Genomic DNA, 19,533 nt, shown 5'->3' with positions numbered 1-19,533 from the left:
TTCTAAAGACTGTGTGTGTATTTTAATAATTTTACTTAAGTGTTACTTGAAGAACTGTCTAGATAATTCAGGTGTACTTCTGTTAGAGGATCTATTTTTCAATGCCTTCAGTGCACATTATTTAGGAACTTAAGGTTTTAAAGTAGCTTCCAGTGAGGGAAAAGGAAATATTTCTCTGTGTGTGGGAAGTAATCAAATAAGAACACTTATTATTATTTTTTTTATATTGCTACATGCATAGTTCTGTTGGAATTTTAATAGTACAGCAAGAGAACATAATAAGCAAGCTATAATGAATCCACCAACTCTCTCCAGCTAGGACAATAAACCTTTTCAAATAACAGAGGAGGATTGTTATACTAATAACTTACACATCAGTAGAAAGTAGTACTTTGATAGTTCTTACTAAAATTCCAATTTTACTTAGTCATATCTTATACTCAATCGCTGCATTAAAGGATGATGGTCTTATCTTTGTCTGGCAGTGGTTGAAGTTATTGGGAGCTGTTATCCTCAGATTATGTATCCTCCTGCCGCCCGCACCCCACCCCCCCACCCCCCCACCCTTGAGCTTCATGCTATGCATTTAAGAATTGAACCAAAACATTTTGGCTATCTATATATAGTAATACACATCTGTAACTGTATGGGAATTGTTACTGTATATAACTGAAAGCTTACATGTGTGTTAGTAAGACAAATCTTCTTTTCCTTTACACTGTTTTCCTTAGTTTTGTTCTATTCAGAGCAGTTGTTAGTAAAACGTGTTTTTTTTTGTATGGGTGTGTTCTGATTTCTGGTCCAGATTTTCATCAGTACAATATGAGCTAATCTTGTGTGTGCTTTCCTGCCTTTGGAATGTTTAACTTTATTTAGAACTATTTTTATTCCCCCATGAATACTCAGAGAGGATATTAGTGTTTCTGCAGATACTTAAGAGTACTACAGTTGATCAGCAAGCATATATGCTCCAAAAAAAGGAAGTATAAAACATTGCAGTGTTTACTTAAAACCATCTATGAAGTACATCCTTAAAATTTTCCATGCACTACTTCATTTAATGTTCATGGATTATGTACCTCTGGTGTTTGCACTCCTTTTTTTAATTTTCAGATGAAGTGGGTGCATTCAAAATATTGAAGGTCAATATTTCAAGGGAAGAACATTCAGGTTCCACATAGGTCACACAAAAAAATGTCTTTGCTGTCATTTCAGTTGCTATTTTGGTCTTAATCTGTTACATATATAGACAAGTATATATGGCATATAATTATAGATGGTATAATATCCCTTTTTGCTTCTGCTTTTGTCTAGTTCATTGAGGAAAATGAGATGAAATGGTGCAGGGACAGTTTGCACTAAGTGTTCTGCTAGGCAGAAAGCGAAAAGTAGGGCGCTATGTATCATTTAACACTGACGTTTGAGTCCATTTTTATTTCATTAGGTTGTGACGTTGCAGTACATTTTTACTGCCACAGTGAAAGGTAGGTGTTTTTTCACTGGTATAGGATGCAGTGAGGTATAAGTGAGACTGATACTGTTGCTAGTTGGTGGAACAAAATGTAAACGGCAGAACTTGTTTTCTGATTAGAAAGCTTAGAACTGTATTAGATAGCAATCCTCAAAAGCCTTTGGAGCAGGGGGTTTCTGGTTTTCTCTAGCAATACTTCTCACTGACTATTGCCAAAAACTCTTTCAGGTGTGGATGGGCAATTATGATGTGATTTACCTAGCACTTGAGATTTTTGAGTATTTTTAATAAAGATGAGACAGAATCAGCTGTCAGGACTTCAAGGAAGCAACAAGTTTTCTGTGATACTCATTTAATTCTTTTGAATGTAGTTCACATAAAGTCTGCTGGAGTATTGAGGGAACTGGGTGTTCATAACTGTAAGCGTCCCATGTGATACTGAAACAATGTTATTTGATTGAGCCCTGCCCCTGAACTAACTTTCCCTGGTTAGGGAGGTAGGCTCACAGAAGGAGTCATCTGCTGTTTTCAGTGCCAATATGTTAGTACGTGTGCTCTCTTGTTTTCCTGTGATTTGAATTAGATTGTGTCATAATTTTTGCTTTTGAGGTTAAGCAGCAAGAAGAGTCCATGGAAAAAGCATTTTGATTTTCCGGTTGGTGCCTCAGAACCTTACTTGAGATGAACTGCTGTTGTACTAGCTGTAGTAGAAGTTACCAAATTAGTACATATGTTGTTCAGTTGCATCTAATATTCAGAAGTAGTAACTGTTTATCAAATCAGATTATTTTTCTGGGAAGTTGGAACTTCTGGAAGCCATCTTTCTGCTTGGAAACATGCTGGCAGTATAAAATATAAGACACCTGAGCGCATCTGTCCAACTGAGAGCATTGCCCAAGTCTGATTCTAGTGCTAGAAGTTTCTGTGCTGATAAGAGAACTTCATAGTTCATATATAATAATAACAATAACAGATACAATGAAAAGGAGGGAGAAGGGGAGAGGAGTGAAATCCAAAGGGAAGGGAGGAAAGGAAACTAGTGATGCACAATACAGATGCTCACCACCCGCTGGCTGATGCCCAGCCAGTCCCTGAGCAAAGATTAGCAGCCCTGGCCACCCCTCCACGCCGCCCCCCCCCCCCCCTTTCATATACCAACCACTACCATCCCATGGTATGGAATACCTCTTTGGCTAGTTCAGTTCCACTGCCCTGGCTGTGTCTCCTCCCAATTTCTTGTGCCCCTCTAGCCCTCCCACTGACAAGGCCTGAGAAACCAAAAAGTCCCTGACCGCACTGTTCCCGCACCAAATCCAAACCGCGGCACTGCACTAGCCACCAAGAAGAAAACTAACTTAATCCCAGCCAAAACCAGGACAAAGGTGCATCTGGCTGCCTGCGTACTAAGGAAGCTCGGAGCACACCATTTCAGTAGTTCAGGATTCATTGCAGCAGCCTGAATACTGAAAGGCAATCTTAACAGAAAGTTTCCTTGCAACAAAAATATTATGTATACTGAGTACGTTAGAGAAAATTAACCTTTTCTTATGTTGTGTTTATGTACTTCTCTTATGCTTTTCTGAGCGAAATGATCCAACTACTTCAGTTACAGAAGGGTGCATAAAAGTAAACTTAAACCTTATATGATGGACACTGTTGTTAGTTCTTGGCTCTGTGATAACACATTTTCATGAACAAAAGGCGAAGATGGAGCAGCAGCTGTGTTTCAGGTGCTAAGCTCTCAAAATGTGTCGGGGTACAATATACAGTGAACTGAACAGCTGTTCACCATCTCCTCTGCGGAGAAAGATGACAGGCTCAGTGTAATGTTTTCTGCTGTGGCTCCTAGCTGTATTGGTCTGTGCTGAGCATGTTGTTATATAGCTTAGAACTTCTAGTAAATCCTTCCAGTGTGATTGTAAATGATAGCTATTTTTGTTGAGAAAGTTACATTTTGTTCATCGGTTTTTTGGTAGATTTATTTCCAGATTTTGCTTTTTTTGCCTTTTCAGCTGTTATGCTCTGTTATGTTCTTGCACTTTTCTTAACAGTAAAACTGCCATGTAGTAGGTATGAGGGAATCTCAAGTAACTTTTGAGTAGCCTGTGAGCTAAGCACTTACTGCTGGACATAAAGATATTTGCTCTGTGTAGTACAGCTGGAATTTCAAAGGTTATTATCATAAGTTATGTGAAACTATATATGAATCTCATCTTGTCCGATTACCTATAATGATGGTATAAGCTGACCTTGCTGCCATTCTTATGTTTGATATACGTTACTTTGAGATTGGTACCACTGATCTTTAGAAAGTTTCAATTGGGAAGTCTCTTGTAATTGCCACGTTAAAAAAAAAAAAAAAGAAAGAAAAAGGAAATAATTTGATGTGTGATACACAATTTTAGCTGCAGAATGTGCAAGCTAGATTACAGCTCCAGTTTTGCATTACTTTGCACACTCCAAGGCAGTGCTGCCTTGCTGAGAGCTCTCTCTAAACCTGCTTTGCCATTAACAGAATGCTTGGCAGGGTAAAGTTTTTCTGTCTGATTGTGCATAGCCAGCTGTGCCTTGACAGCGGTGTGGGGTTTAAATGTTGAATCAGTGCATAGTAACTGAAGAAAGCTACTCATGCAATTAAAAGGAAGCAGATGGCCTATCAGAATTTTGAAAAAAAACTGTGGAGGAGGAATTTCAATTAGCCTACCCCAACTGCAGTTCACTACTGAATTATAACAAGGTTCATTCGTTGCTTTGAACTAAGGTTGTTTTAATCCCTGCTAAACTCAGATCTGAGCTTTCTGGGCAGTATCAAGCAAACACAACCACCAACATAAGAGACTAGTAATTTCTTCATAATTTTTTTTGCAGTGATTTTGATAAATTTTGATAAATGCTGACAGGGTGTGTTGTGTGAAATAGTTGTTTCTTCTGTGGTGAATAGTGTGCTTGTCTGTGTAATTATTAGTTGCACTTATCCATATGGTATAGTGTGACATGAAGTCTATATTTTGAATACTCTTTAAAAAATTGACAGAATGAGATTTCACCTAGAATGAAAACTTAAAGAGTAACTTCTTAAAATGAGTCAACAATTGTAATTTTTCCTCAATGTACCTGAATTTATTTTTCCTTTTTGTTTTGTTTTTTTTTTTTCTAGGCAAAACCAAAGGTCATAGAACCAATAGACTATGAAAATGTCATCGTTCAGAGGAAAACACAAATTTTGAATGATGCTTTACGTGAGATGCTACTGTTCCCTTATGATGACTTTCAGGTAATTTAACACCCCCACCCCCGCTTTTTTTTTTTTTTTAAGATAGATTTTTAGCAGTAGTAGTCATGAGATTATAACTTCCCATTTGTTTGTTTCTTAATTCTAGCTACAAAAGCCCTGCAGACTCTTTGCCATGAGTCCCTTTACACTGCTTGATTTATTCTGTCAGGAAGAAGAGATAGCACAGTTTCTTCATCTCTCCAGATTATAAGGGCTACTTCTGCAACTCAGCAATTTTACTGCCTTTTGAAGTAGATAATCAGTCAGTTTTAGATATTTCCTCCCTTTTCTAATGTAGGAAATCATGTCATACTGTTCAAAAAAAGTATCTACTTTTTGTCATGCTGTAACTGTTAAATTGATTATTTTGTGTCCTGTTCCCTCCTGCTTCTTAACAGTGAAGGGTTTGAACCTAATCAAATGAAAGCTGTTATTCTCAGCAGTGTGTTACCAGCCAAAATTTGGTTTTGGCAAAATACCCCCTGCATAACAGGGCTCTGACTTATTGAGCCAGACTTAACCGAGATTTAAGATCATATTGATGTATTTCTACCAAATAACTATGTTTATCTAAATAAATAGTTTATTTAAGTATGCTTTTGTGAATCCTGTTGTAGATGGTTAAGATAACCACCAAACATCTTAGAAACTGGGGTTGGTGTAAATAGTGAGGAAAGTCTCTCACACACACCCATACCTGAAGTCAAAATTTCTGTCTATAGTTTAGAAGTATGCAGATGTCTGAACTGTCTGTAAATTAACTACTTCTGGGTACTGTATCATAATTGAATACCTTAGAATAGTTCTTTAAAAATCTACCTGAAAAGCTGAGCACTTTATTCAGCCAGGCAGTTGAAGCTAAGTTTATATTTTGTCACAGGGAAAGTTGGTGATCAGTTGGTGTATTTCTACAGAAGGGCATATAAAGTCCCATAAATTACACAGAGTTTTTGAGGATTTCTACCTGGCCTATTAAAGTATTGACCTGAGTGCACCTGGACTTTGTTTTGAATATAGTCTGTGTGCTTCATTTTTACTGGCCCTTACATGAATAACTCTACTTGTAGCTTTCCCACTCTGAGCTAAAATTTTGTTTTTAGCAAACTACAGGTATTTAGAGAGTAGTTTGGGCTTCATGTGTTCTCATCCACATATGAAAATTTGAAGGACTGCCAAGTAAGACTTCTTACAAAAGGCAGTTGTATTGCCTATGAACATTATGTAATGATGCTAGTGTTCAAATCCCAAATCACTCATCATGAAGCCCTACACCAGGTGTTAGCTTTGGGACTGAAGAGCATGCGTAGGCTTTATCACCCAGATTCTCTTCTACAGTGCGGCCCTTCTCTATCAATAGGAATGAAGGATACTTCTGCTAAGTGTACTCTTATCTAATTGACTAGTTCACTTGCTGGGGGTCGTTCTTGTGAACAACTCTGAATTATCAATGGAGAAGAAACAAACCAATCAAGAATATCCTCAGGCATTTTGTTTGAGAGTCTGGAGGGTGTCTGAAGTATTTAATTGCTGTTTCAGATGGCCTCTTCTGCAATTCTTAATCTCAGGCCTATATGAATGAAGCTAGTCCATAGCTCTGTCTGATGCTTTAAAGGGAATGACTGAATTTTGTTCATAAACCGTAATGCCTTTTGTCATCCTGTGTTTGGATTCTGTGGCCAGATTTTCATCAAGGCAGTCATTAAAGTGTGTGTTACATCAGAGGATTTCCTTCAGGTAGTCACAATTTTCAAATACAGTCAAACTTCCTGTTTCTTTATCCATCAGCACTGTAGTATCTGAACACATTTTCTGGATTTCCCCTATATGGTCTTTGGCAGAGTCTCATTTTATACTTTATTTATATGAAGACTGGTTTGTACTATCAGACTGTATTATCTATCAAACTTTTATTACCTTTTAAGATTTGCTGGCACAAACTTACTATTGTATGCATGACTCTCCAATGCTACTTTGATCTGTCTAGCTTGTTTTCAACAACACAATGTGTTTAAATCAGTTGTTCAGTGTATTAAGAAAATATTAACCAAGTCAGAGAACAGAAATCCCTTATGTGCTTTTTTTCCCCATGTGAAACCTTTTAACCCCGTGCAGTTTTCTGTAATCGTATTTACAGATTCAAAACGTTTAGTCTTGATATGGTTGTGAATATCGTTTGAATCATTTAAATAATGGTGTATTTTCTGTATTTGCCATTCTGCTGCTTCACATAGATATTTTTTTCCTTTTTCCTAACTTGTTGCTGTTACACAATGTGTGGGCAGCTCTTGGGTAAGCCTTGGCTCAGATTTTGTTACTGCCCTTATCCCCCACACGATGAATTTAAAATACTGAGCTAGAGTATTTAGAACTACCTGAATATGCACTTAAAAGAGTTTATAGGTGGAAACTCCTACCATTGTCTAAAAAACCTGCTCAAGCCATTTCCTCTTAGAGCATTCAGTTTTTATTTTTACCACTTTTGTCCTCATACTTAAATTAAGTGGATTACAATCTGAGAATGCCTTGCCTAAAAAGGAAGCCAAGCCCTGTTAATTTGTAATTACATTAAGAGTAAGGCAGTTCTGTAACCAGCATGGCCTTAAGGGTAGCACTTAAAATGGCACTGAGAATATTTACTTTTCAGCACTAGATACCACTTCTACAACTTTCCATAGATTACAGAAGCTACGTAGTTTCAAAGAGGCAGATTGATACTACTATAGAATTTGCGCTAAAGTTGAAATTACTTTTGGAGAAATTGGAGGTAAATGTTTGTGATTAGTTTGGATAACTTACATTTCAGTTATCTAACTGCATTACCTGAAAAAAGAATTTAATAGGTGGATACTAAAGAGATACCTCCTCCTCTACTCTGCCCTGGTGAGGCTGCATCTGGAGTACTGTGTGCATATCTGGGCTCCCCAGTTCAAGAGGGACAGGGAACTGCTGGAGAGGGTCCAGCAGAGGGCTGCGAAAATGATTAGGAGACTGGAGCATCTGCCTTAAGAGGAAAGGCTGAGAGAGCTGGGGCTGTTCAGCCTGGAGAAGAGAAGACTGAGAGGGGGTCTTACCAGTGTTTACAAGTATCTTAAGGGCGAGTGTCAGGAGGATGGGGGCAGGCTCTTTTCAGTGTTGCCCACAAGGGGCAGTGGGCACAAAATGCAGCAGAGGAAATTCCAACTGAGTATGGGGAAGAACTTCTTTACCTTGAGGGTGACAGAGCCTCAGGTAAAGGCTGTAAACAGGCTGCCCAGGGAGTCTCCTTCTCTGGAGACATTCAAAACTTGGCTGGACACAATCCTCTGTAGTCTATTGTAGGTGAATCTGCTTTAGCGCAGGGGTTTGGACGAGATGAGCTCCAAAGGTCCCTTCCAACCCTGATGTTCTGTGGTTCTTAACAGGAAATACTTATCCCAATATAGTATAAGTTTACTTGTAACTAAGAAAATGTGGGTGCATTCCTACCCAATATAAATATGTCATTACAAAGTTATCCCACTAATACTTTGAAGGCATTTTGGTGCCTAGCTTAGACATTTTCACCTTTGTTAGTTTTGGTTTTGAGCCATATGGATTTAACACACTTTCACTTAAAGCTTTTGGCTTTTAGTTAAAAGGAGTTAAATACCTCTGAAAGTAGATAATACATTGGCTTTGCAGAAATAAAAGCAAACTTAGGTCATCCTACAGGAAAGCACATCTTGCGTAGAAGTAACAAGCAAAAAAAAAAAAAGACTTCAATTGAAGTCCTCATTTTAGAGAGCACAAAGTGAAATGGTCAGAATAAAATAACATATTTTGAAATGTTCAAATAAATTTCACTAAGTTTTTTCTTTTAAAATCTATTTTTTGTTTTTCCTTGAGTCTTTAGCCAACTATTCTAAATCAAGGCTTTAATTTAGTTTGGAATTCACCTTATAAGACATCTTCTAACACTTCCCATACAACTGATAAGTCTCTTCTGGCATGTAGTAGCTTTAAGGGCATGGTCTAACATACAGTGTGCCATCTTTTATATTGACTCTTTTAAAACAATTTTTGTCACTTCTTAAGCATTTGTCTCTCTGTAACATCATCTAAAGTAAGGATAACCTGCATGCGTGACTGTTGAATTGTTAGCCTGTACTTTTCTCCCCATTTTTGCTGCATTTTGGACTATTTTACCAGTAAGATAGAGGACTTTATGAATAACCTCCATTGGATATATGTATTTTATAGATAGATATATCTATTTTTAAAAAAGTACACTGTTGTGGCTTTTTTAAGAATTCCTTTCCCAGTAGTTTGAATGATGATAATTTCAAGCATCCTAAAGGGATGTTGAGGGTGAAGTGGTTTGGGGAGGAAAGTTTACTAGCTCATATTAAACAGCCAGCACTGGAAAGAGCATGTGAAGAGGAAAAAATAATTTTTACAACTGGTGTTGGCAGTATGTATGTGGTTTCAGCAGCAATATTTTGTACTTTTTGTTCACTGTAGCTGCTGAAACCTGTTCAGGATAAGACTACTGTCACTAGGTGGACATCATCAGGTTTACAGAGAAGGAAGGAGAACCTTATGAGATGACAGAAACTGCTTGAACACCTCCAAAGTAGAGAGAAAAATATAAAATAACCATGTTAAAAACACAAGAAGGAGAAAGGCAAAAGCTAAGCAATAACAAATGAAAATGGACGTGTCTGAAGACAAGTCAAATGGTTTTGGGGAATCTTGTCTGTTGGCTGGCTTCTGTCTCGCACCTACATCTACTGTAGTTCTTTCCTCTAAAATGTCTGCATGTGGACCTGTTGATCAGTGTAGAATTGCTGAGGAAGATACCTTCCTACACTGGAAATTTAAGATATGTCATTATTTTTTGCCATGAAAATGTAGGTGGTGGCACCTTATGTCCCTGAATGAGGTGAATAATTGAGAATGACTTCTTTGTGTGTGATTTACTTTTGTTTTATTTTATTTTATTAAATATTTTATATATAAAATAATTACACATGCTTATTTCTCATCTTGGTAGAGCTGAAGACTGATCTTGTTGATTCATACTTTGCAACATTGACTTTTGTATAAACTATGATATGGAAAAAGGCCCACTTTAGCTACATATTTATATGTTTATTTTAGATGCATAAGTACGCATTGTACTAAGACACCAGACTACAAAATACTTGGCTGTATTTTGGCAGTTATTTAGTGCCACCTGCAAGCATGTTTGTCTTAAGAACCCTAGGCATCTTCTATTGCTTTGCCTTAAAAGCATGCACAAGGAGGACTAAGATGACTCAGAAAATTGCATGCCAGATTTTAATATCAGTAAAATATATCATTTTTTTAAACCTCAGAATCAGAGCAGTTTGCTAAAACTGTCAAGCATGAAAACAACACCTAGCCTGAGATATGGGAAATATAACTTCAAATTGGTTATACATTCCCAAATCCTACATAATGTTAAGTCTCATGAGCAAGCACAACCTTGTGACAGAAAAAGTCTGGAAATCTGAAACGCTATCCATTGCAGTCTGTACTGATTATGGACAGGTTCACCATTTGTATTCCATCGGGTTTTGAGCAGCAAGTATTCCTTGGCTGTGAGACTTGGTGAAATGTCCTTTCTGCTCTGGTCTTCTCTGAAGCCTTAGCACATAATACTACTATCCTAAATCCTGGGACTCGCTCAGAAAGTAGTCTTTAAATAAATAAATAAATAAAAGAGTCTGTTAACTGTGTGCTTCAGTAATGTGTGTGTGAACCCTGGCTAGTGGTAAAAGTGGTCTTCCTTAGTTTGACAGCATAGTAATTGGAAGTTTGGGGGGGTTTTGATCATCTTTGAGAGCACGAGACAAACACTTTGTAGTTCCTGATGCTGCCATAAATCAAATGATAACTCAAACCCAGACAGTTGAAACATTTAACTTCTATGAAAACATAGTTGTGAAGAAAGTTTGTGGAGTAGACAACCCTTCCTTCCTAATTTTTCTTTTGGAATATAATGTATAGGCGCATGCTTGCATTTTAAAATATTTTTGTGCTGTTGCTTCAGTAATTATTTTTAGGTGTCTGCTCTAAATCAAAATATATTGCTCAATCAATTTCTTGATTAACTACTGCAGCTGATGGATGAGCTGAGAATGAGTCAGCATGCATTAAGACAGTTACTAATATGGACAAAATCGACAATTTTTTTTCTCTTTTGTCACTGATCTTGTTACAGTACTAAGATAAAAATCTTTTTATATGTGAAAGGATAGAAAAAAAAACTTACTATCATATTGATAATTGTGTAGCAGGATAACAGCAGCAGATGTTCTAGGAGTATGTACTCTGCTAGTTCAGTTTTACTGAGTTTTGCTATAGTGGTTAGACTTCATTCATGAGTTCATGGCTTTCCTGTGAAAAATACCTGAAAAGACGCCACTCTAATCTCTGTTGGTTTGGTTGTTTATTTTTTAAATAACAGTAACTTTTAAAAAAGCAGTCTACCTGTATGATTATAGAAAACACTTATATTACATATATTAGTTATGTATTATATAAACTATAAATAATTTCCTATCAAATATCAGACTATTGCAGGTTGAGAAGAGTATCTAGACATTCTGGCCTTTAGCTCTTATAATATAGCTTAATGCTCTTAATTCTGTAGCTTGTGAAAACAAATGCTTTAAACTCAATATGGTTTGAAATAAGGAATATGTTTCTAGAAAAATTCATTCTTAAATGCTGCTAGCATATGAATGACTATCTTCTTGCAGTTCGCGGGATTTTTTGTGTTTTTTAAAAACTGTATATTGCAAGATTTATTGGTCCAATGACATATTTTTTGGTTTATGGTTTTTGCTTTTAATATCTCCCCGCCTCTCCTACCCAAGCAGTTAGCATTGTTACTTTTCAGTGAAGTCCTGGACTAGATGAATGGCTTGACCATGAGTATGGGATAATTCTTTTTTTCTTTGAATCTTGACTGTACTTGAATATTCTAACTTCAAATACCCTCCCCAGATAATGGGATGAGGCTTTGGTAATGACAGAAATAACCAAACTCTCAACAGAGATAAGTTAAGGTAATGTACTTGTGTACCCTTTCTTTTTTGACTATTAGTAGGTGGAGTTTTTTCATGTTTTTCTGTGATCCTTCCTGGTGCTGCAACATGTGGAGTATAGGTAGGAGGTGAGGGATCATAGCCCCCTTCTGGTCCAGGCTATGCAAACTCTCTTGTCTGCCTCTGACCGAAGCTGTCAGATTCTTTTCCACATGGTGCAAAATAATTTTGTTCCTGTGTATTTATTTTCATCTGTGGCCCAGAAGATTTTCTAAGCTTTTAAAGTACCCTAAGGCTTGCTATAGTCCTGGTCTGAGAAGCAGAATTTCATGGTCATGGAGAGATTTCTTGCTCTCTGGCAGCCTTTCTATGCCTCTTTGAACTCCAGTATAGAACAGGAATAAATTCTGACTTGATAGGCTGAAGTGCATACTTCAGTGATCCCAGCCTTCTTTTTAAACCTTCAGTTTAACAGTGCAAGTTTCATTTTTTTGCCAGCTGAGATCTGAACTACTCATTTTGGTGTGGGTTTGTTACTTTTTTTGAGTAACAGGTTTTATTATGTGTTGTAGTAACACCACTTTAATATCTGTCTTCAGAATATTGGAGTTATGTTGTCACAGTGGAATTATTTTTATTGGTGTTTTCTTGCTGATGTTAACAAAACAGAGGAAAACACTTTTCTATGGCGTCTATTTCTTACTGATTCCAATCTTGCCCTTGCTATGAAAGAAGGAACACGTTGCTGATCTTTGAACGAAAGTAAATTCTCATTATTTGGCTCTTCTGAAATGGTGTGTTCACAGGATGTTTTCTGCTATCTGGTTTTTTTAGATGTCTTAAGTGTTTTCTGCTTCTGTCTTAGTTGTAGTGATACAACTGAGTGTTGCTATGTGTCATCTTTCCTTTAATTGCAAGTTTCTTACATTTGTTTTTGTTGTTTATCAGACAGCATTATTGAAGCGGCAGAGTCGATACATTCGTTCAACAGTTCCTGAAAATGCAGAGAAGGAAGCTCAAAGCTTGTTTGTAACTGAGGTAATACTGGAATTGTATGTGGCTGTGTAATAACAGTATTATATTTGAGTTGTTTTTCTTCTGCTTCATTTATTTAAAAAAACGGGGGGAAAAACCTGAAACTTTTAAAAATATTTACTGCCACTTACTTGTCAATGATTTCAAGGGAAAATTTCCAGGAAAACCTAGTATTTTTTCCATCAATGGCTGGAAAAGAAGGATTACAGGATAGCTTTGAATTACTTTGTTTGTGTAACTGGCTTTTGCAGATGCTTCTCTGCCACCTTCTTCATGCTTTGGGCTTTCCCGGATGAGCATGGGTGATTTCCATATATAAGTATCAGGAGCAAAAGTAAATCCAGAATGAATCGTTGTGTCTTTATTTCCAGATAAAGTGTTTTGCACAAGTTGTTCTTAGTTTGTTCATAATTCATAACTGTAATACTTGTAGAGGCCAAAATTCATGATGACTGCTCCATTTGTATGCAATATATAGAAGAAACATCCTCAGACGTAAAGTTTCTCATAACTCCTTGCTTATGTTGGCATACCCTTGGTTCTGACTGATGTAGCATTTCATTCAGTGTCTTGTTGAAGCCTTTTAGGAATGAAAGGTTTACAATTTTTTGTCTTTTAATACTATCTACTGGTTTTCTACTGGTATACTTTGAGCTGGTATTTTAACTTCTGAAACAAAGGAATGTTGTAATTCTGAGAAACCTGAAGGAGCTTCAAATAGCTGAATCTACCTTGAACCTCAAAGTGATTTATCCACAGTGATACATACCCTTAATACCTAACCTAAACAGTTCTAAGATAAGGTTCTAAGATAAATTTGAAGAAGACAGAGAAGGAGGGAGGAGTGTTACAGGTAATTCATGAAGTTTAATGAGTTTCTGCAGAAACGATTGCTTGGCAAGTATTAACTTTGTATTTTGAAATATAAAGAAAATAGTTCTGAATTATTAGATGCTATGTTTGTGTACATGTAAGTGTATTTGTGTAATATATTAATTTTTGTACCATACGATTGCTGGCAACAGATTTTGTTGGTTTTATGTCAAAGCCAAGATAAATCAGTACTTTTATGTTGTAGCAATATGAGTGGAGTAAAATGGTATTTTCTGTAATCTAGACCAGAGCTTAATGACATAATTGCTTTTCAACATCTGCAAGTATACAGTTTAAATATTAATTTAATTACACTAGAAGTATAAATTTAAGGTAAAGATGTTTTTAGTTTCTCTGTATAAGTGTGAAATTGAATATGCTATTTTAATAATATATCTGTATTTTAATGCTGTTTTCTAAAGTTTCAGTCATGCTTTCAGCTGCAGCAAAACACTGCCTTAACTTTTCAGACAACTGAAGATGGTTAATCCAGATGCTGAGTGTATTCACCATTTTCTGGTTTTATAAAATACACATCTGGCAGATGATAGCATCCCATTGAAACATATCACTTGTTGGAAAAAGCTGTATTGCACTAGACTGGATTGCAAAAGAAGGGAAGTGTACAGAATTTTCAGAGATTTGCATGTAACCATGATAGTTCATAAACAGCCATAATTTAAGAGGGTTTTTTTGTGTGTGAGTCTAGGGAATGCTGTTAATCCCCTTCGAATTAATATTGATATTTGGTTTTCATTAAAACAGTGCATCAAAACCTACAATTCAGACTGGCACGTTGTTAACTATAGATATGAAGATTACTCAGGAGAGTTTCGACAGCTTCCAAAGTATGTATGTTATCTAGTGGTATAATAAAGATTTTGCATTGGTGAAGGAACTTTACCTGTATTTAATATATTAATACCTTTATGTAATAAATACATTAATATGTAACTTGAAATATGCTGTATCAGTGTTTAATTGTCAGTAGAGATGATAAAGATTCATTGGATGGAATTTATAATGATGAACTCAAAGATGTAAAATCTTGTTAAACCATTTTCTGGAAAGATACCGTAATAACACTGCCTTATTAATAGGCAGATCAAAACAAGAAGTTGTATCATTGTCAATGTGAATGTACATATGATAAATAAAACAGGCTAATGTTTAGACGAAACTAAAATGGTGATATCCTGTTTTTGTAGCTTCAAAGGCAGCTTTTGGAACACTCTTTAGGAGCTTAGGGAATAGAACTTAACCAAGACGGTTAGAGCAAGTGTTTGAACTAGTGCAGATTTTCACAGGATGATTCAAAGTAAAAGCCTGTTCTACATGTATTACAGAGTTTCTAAACCATCTGTTAGAGAAATCTTTTCCAACTTCAGATTTTTTCAGGGAGCGTATACGGATTAGACCCTTAACTTAAAATATCTGAGAGTGGCTCAATACTCTGAATCCCACAGCTCTGGAAGATCTATGTCTTCCCTACCTACTCTCCTACATCTGTCAGTTAAGAAATAGTTTCCTTTCCCTGTGAAAAGTTCCAGTATGCTCACAGGTTTTGTAAAAGTCAGTATCTGGTTTTTACTTGCCTTGAACAAAACCCACGGTAGTCAGCAGGAATTTAAACATGTTGTCTGAACAGGAGCCAACAGTTGCAGGTATGAATTCTTGCTTCTAAGATATTAGGAGTGCAGTGAATAGGAAGGCATTTGGTTCTCTTCAGTTACACATAGGGACAGTGACAATCAGAACAAAAAGATGACTGTGGGCAGATGTGCAAATTAGGAAGTTTGTTGGCTGAGAAATATATTTCATGAAAAATACATGCTTTTACTCTCTGTTATTCTTGTGGGTTTTTCCCCTTCAGTTAGGAAAATAACATCTTTATTTTTGCAGCTATAAAATATGTAATTAATCACAAAATTTCTAGTATTTTAGAAACTTTTTCTTTCCTAGTAAAGGGACAAAATCAGAGAAGCTTCCAGTTCACTTATATGAAGTGGATGAAGAAGCAGATAAAGATGAGGTGAGATAATAGTAATTCCTTACTTTCTTTTGCTTTCGGTAGAACATGTTGGGTAAGAAGAGTTTACAAGTTGGGTAACCAAGTGTTGATGTCAGTAAATGCCAATGGAGATTAGCTTGAACAGCCCGATAGGTAAAATAACTACATTTGTTTGCCAATCTTCTTTCAAATAGCCTTGTACTCCTGAGGTCTGTCACATGAGTAGAACAAGTTTTGACAGATGGTGAAATTGAAGTTTTAATGCGTGGTGATCTATAATCCTTCAGCTTTCAAAAAATCTGTCTTGCCTTATACTGTTACTGTGTAGATGGATATATATAGGGAAATGTTTCATGCAGTTTAATCACAAAGTAGAGTAAAACCATAGGTGAATCTGCTCCAACAATGTCAGTGCACACACTTAAGCATGCATGACAGTATAGCATACAGTGTGAATTAATGTTGATTTGTTACAAACTTGAGTATAGGATAAGACCTGGAGATCCATCATGGAAACAAAAGCTAAAAAAATGAACTAAAACTCTCAAGGTATTTTCTTTTTTTGTCACTGGCTTAGGGAGACCATAGATCTATAGCCTCAAGCAATTTTCAAGTATGTTTCAAAAGTCAAAGACTTTTTTTCAATAACTGCTCCTGTTCTTTTTGTGATTTTTTATGCCACGCCCTATTTCGAAACAGTGTTTAAATACCAGTAGGTTTTTTTAGAAGTACTTGAACTCTTGTGTCACAGAAAAGAATTAAAACAAAATAAAATTGTTTTGTAGTTTTTACCCTTTTACAATTACTTCGCTTATAAATTCCTCGTATTCAGAACTTCTGCATATGAAATAAAAGTAGTTCCTTGCAAGTTTTCCTGGATTAAATGTGAAAAAGTAGTTCAGGGAGTGCATCAGGATAGGTAGATTCCTGAACAGATAGTCTCAGGATGCCATTTCTCCAGTGCTGCTGTTAATCTGCAGTATGATATTTGGGCAGATAAATTCATGCGTCTGTATGCAAATCTTCCTATTTGTAAGATGTGAATAATTATAATTTGTATTTATACTGAAGTTGAAAAGACTTGGCGTTATTTACTGTGGTAGTATTTCTGACAACAGAAGTGTTTTAAAAAACAGTGAGCTAAACATGGAAAAAGTTAGGTGAAGATATAATTGACTGATTGTGACTTGGAGAAATACTTCTGGCTAGAGTTAGTTAAACACTGAAAAACTATAGCTTGGCTATTGTCAGGTGGTATGTGTTTTACTAGGAAGTGTAAGTGGAGAGGACTTCCTGTTTCCTTCTGTCCAGTTTCCTGTTAGAGCAGGCAGGAATGTCACATCTCTTTTCAGGGGTACAGCCACTGGAGAAGAGGTCTTCTATTCTTTCAGGAACTTAAAATACAAACACAAGAAAAAAGCATGCTAGGAAGAAAAGAGAGCTTAATGGGAATAGGGTGGGGGCACCATAAACTCTTTCCTTAAGGGAAGAATTAATGCAAGACATTCTTCTGTGAAGCACTGACATCTTTGTATGCCAAAAAGCATGTATACAAATGTTAGATTAAAAGTTGTTTGGTCTTTTTTTTGCACTTTTGTTTGTGTGTTTAAGCAAGCTGATTTGTTTAAGAGAATGGTAGAAAACAAAAAGCTGCAAGTGATTGAAAATTGGAGGAAAACCAGATAAAGATTAGTTTAATTTTGCATTGTTAAAAAGAGAGAGAATACCTTTCCAAAACAAATTTGCGCTATCTGGCCATCAGGTTGATGTTTGTAAATGGAATTTTTAAATCAGCCTGGGGTATGGGATCAAGATATGAAGTTGGTTTTGTTGAAATAGTTGCTGTTGAAGTAAATTTTGGAGCAGAGTTTGTGGGAAAGATCATTAAAAAAGTGAAGCACAGTGTGCAGCAGTAATAATAAAAGTGAGGAAATGAACTTGCCAGTTGGAAACAGGAAGTATGTTTTCAGTGTAAAAGTCGGGTGTTAACTGAGTTGTGGGTTCCTTTGTATTAACAGATGGTCAGCTGGAAAGTCAGTAGCTTTTTGGCTCTGTAAGCAGGAATTTTGCCTGACAGAAAGAAATGGTGTAACTAGAGAGGCCCAAATGACAGTCAGGTTTATTGTTGGAAAACAGCATGCAGCTCAGCAGAGCTGGGAAGCAGTGCATCTCAGAGGCTTGGAATTGGAAAAAGAGTTTAAATAGAGCTATATTTTAATTTTTGTTGATACAGGTAATGAAGGAATTCTTAATGTCAGGTCTGTCTGTATGTGTGGTTTGTGAAATTACAGGAAAACAGTGGTTGGTTTGTGCCAAGTTTTGATGATAACTCATCATCTTACACCTGTAAAAGATGGTTTTAAACCATCCTTTCCGTGGGGATAACTCCCGCCACTGGAGGTGGGGAATCGTACTTGGAAACCCAGTGTTTTAAGTTGTTTCTGTGTCCTGGTGGCTGTACGAGAAAAATGGTTATCTAGAATAACAGAAGGGGGTGGGGACTAATGACTTGAAAATATGAAACAAGTAGACTGTTTTACTTGGACAGTGAGACCTCCTGGGCCATATGAAAATGTACTGAGTGTTTTAATGTTCAGTTGTTGAACTAATGACTCTATCCCCAATATGTAATTACTTCTTGTTGTGTGTTCTGTTAATAGCTGAGAAAAGGAATTAGAAAAAGTAGTCAAGGCATTTGAGGAAGTTTTGTGGTTTTGTTTTCAACTGGATACTTAATTTATTATCCTAACATTCAAAATCAGCTATCAGGAGTATTTCTGCTCTAGATGGCTGAAAATCTTCTACATGTCTAATGCATTGATGGTTTTGCTTTGTCAAAATGGGTTACATTAACTGGAAACTATGGTATTGTCATCTTGGTACTATGCCAAAGGATTATTTGAATTGGTGATCCAATATTTATTCTGTGGCAATTATAAATCTCTCATTTTGATTGGTTTTGATAGTAGAGTGCTGCTTTTTGGTAGTTGTTAACATCCTATGTGTTTTAATGTAGTTATTCTGTTCCATCAACTGGCAGATGGAAGTGGTATACAGGCAGTGGGTATGATGTGTGATGAATGCATTGGGTCTGCTGTTTGTGAACTTGCCACTACTGGCAAGTTTGGTCTTTTCTCTTTAGAAAGCTTTGATTCTGATTTATAGAAGGGCGGATCCAATTCAAGAAATTGAGTTGTAGTTCTCTGTAAGTTCTTAAGTAATGTCTTTGAAGTAAAACATAGAAAGCAAAATGGTTTGAGAAATCTCGATTCAAGTTTCCCTTTCTTCATCTTCAGGATGCAGCATCTCTTGGGTCTCAGAAGGGTGGAATAACAAAACAAGGATGGCTGTACAAAGGCAACATGAATAGTGCAATCAGTGTGACAATGAGAGTAAGTTTAAGAATGTCTTATGGGTGGTAAAACCTGAGCACCGATATTAAATGTCACTGTGCCTTTGAGAAGTCAATTTGTATGTGGTTTACTTCTAAAAAAATAGTGTGGGATGAAAGAGGGAAGCCTGTACGTAATTTATATCTGTGAAATTTTAATTTCCTTTTATTGTACTTGAATCAGAAAAAATGCATTAAAAATACAGTATATGGGAGAAGTCTAGCTTTTAAAATAATTTTCTTAACTGGACCGTGTTGTGTGTTATTAGTAGAGAATGGGCTATATAATGTTTTTGTTTGTATTGCCTCTTTATTTAGAAGCAAACTTAAGGTACTTCTATGGTTATGACAATAAATATCTATTATGTATAACATTGTAGAGGACAGTAACAATACAATCTTGCTTCATGTTTTTAAGTGTTTTTTTTAGAATTAAAGATTTTC

At 36.2% G+C, this 19,533-nt stretch overlaps 1 protein-coding gene across 13 annotated transcripts in view; it reads left to right on the top strand.

Moving 5' to 3' along the window:
• DOCK9 (dedicator of cytokinesis 9) overlaps window positions 1-19,533 on the top strand; it is a 142,948-nt gene that overhangs the window by 45,523 nt on the left and 77,892 nt on the right. For all 13 annotated transcript variants that reach the window (XM_080376275.1, XM_080376273.1, XM_080376269.1 and 10 more), the window contains exons 2-6: window positions 4,629-4,745; window positions 12,728-12,817; window positions 14,453-14,535; window positions 15,650-15,719; window positions 18,995-19,090. In XM_080376275.1, coding sequence (XP_080232401.1) covers window positions 4,716-4,745; window positions 12,728-12,817; window positions 14,453-14,535; window positions 15,650-15,719; window positions 18,995-19,090 — 369 coding nt within the window. In that variant the 5' untranslated portion in view covers window positions 4,629-4,715. The remainder of the gene's footprint in view (window positions 1-4,628; window positions 4,746-12,727; window positions 12,818-14,452; window positions 14,536-15,649; window positions 15,720-18,994; window positions 19,091-19,533) is intronic.

Source organism: Falco punctatus (genome assembly GCF_963210335.1).
Source record: "Falco punctatus genome assembly, chromosome: 2".
NCBI classification, from domain to species: Eukaryota; Metazoa; Chordata; class Aves; order Falconiformes; family Falconidae; genus Falco; species Falco punctatus.
Note: the sequence above shows the minus strand (reverse complement) of the source record. Positions and strands in the feature narration are given on the sequence as shown.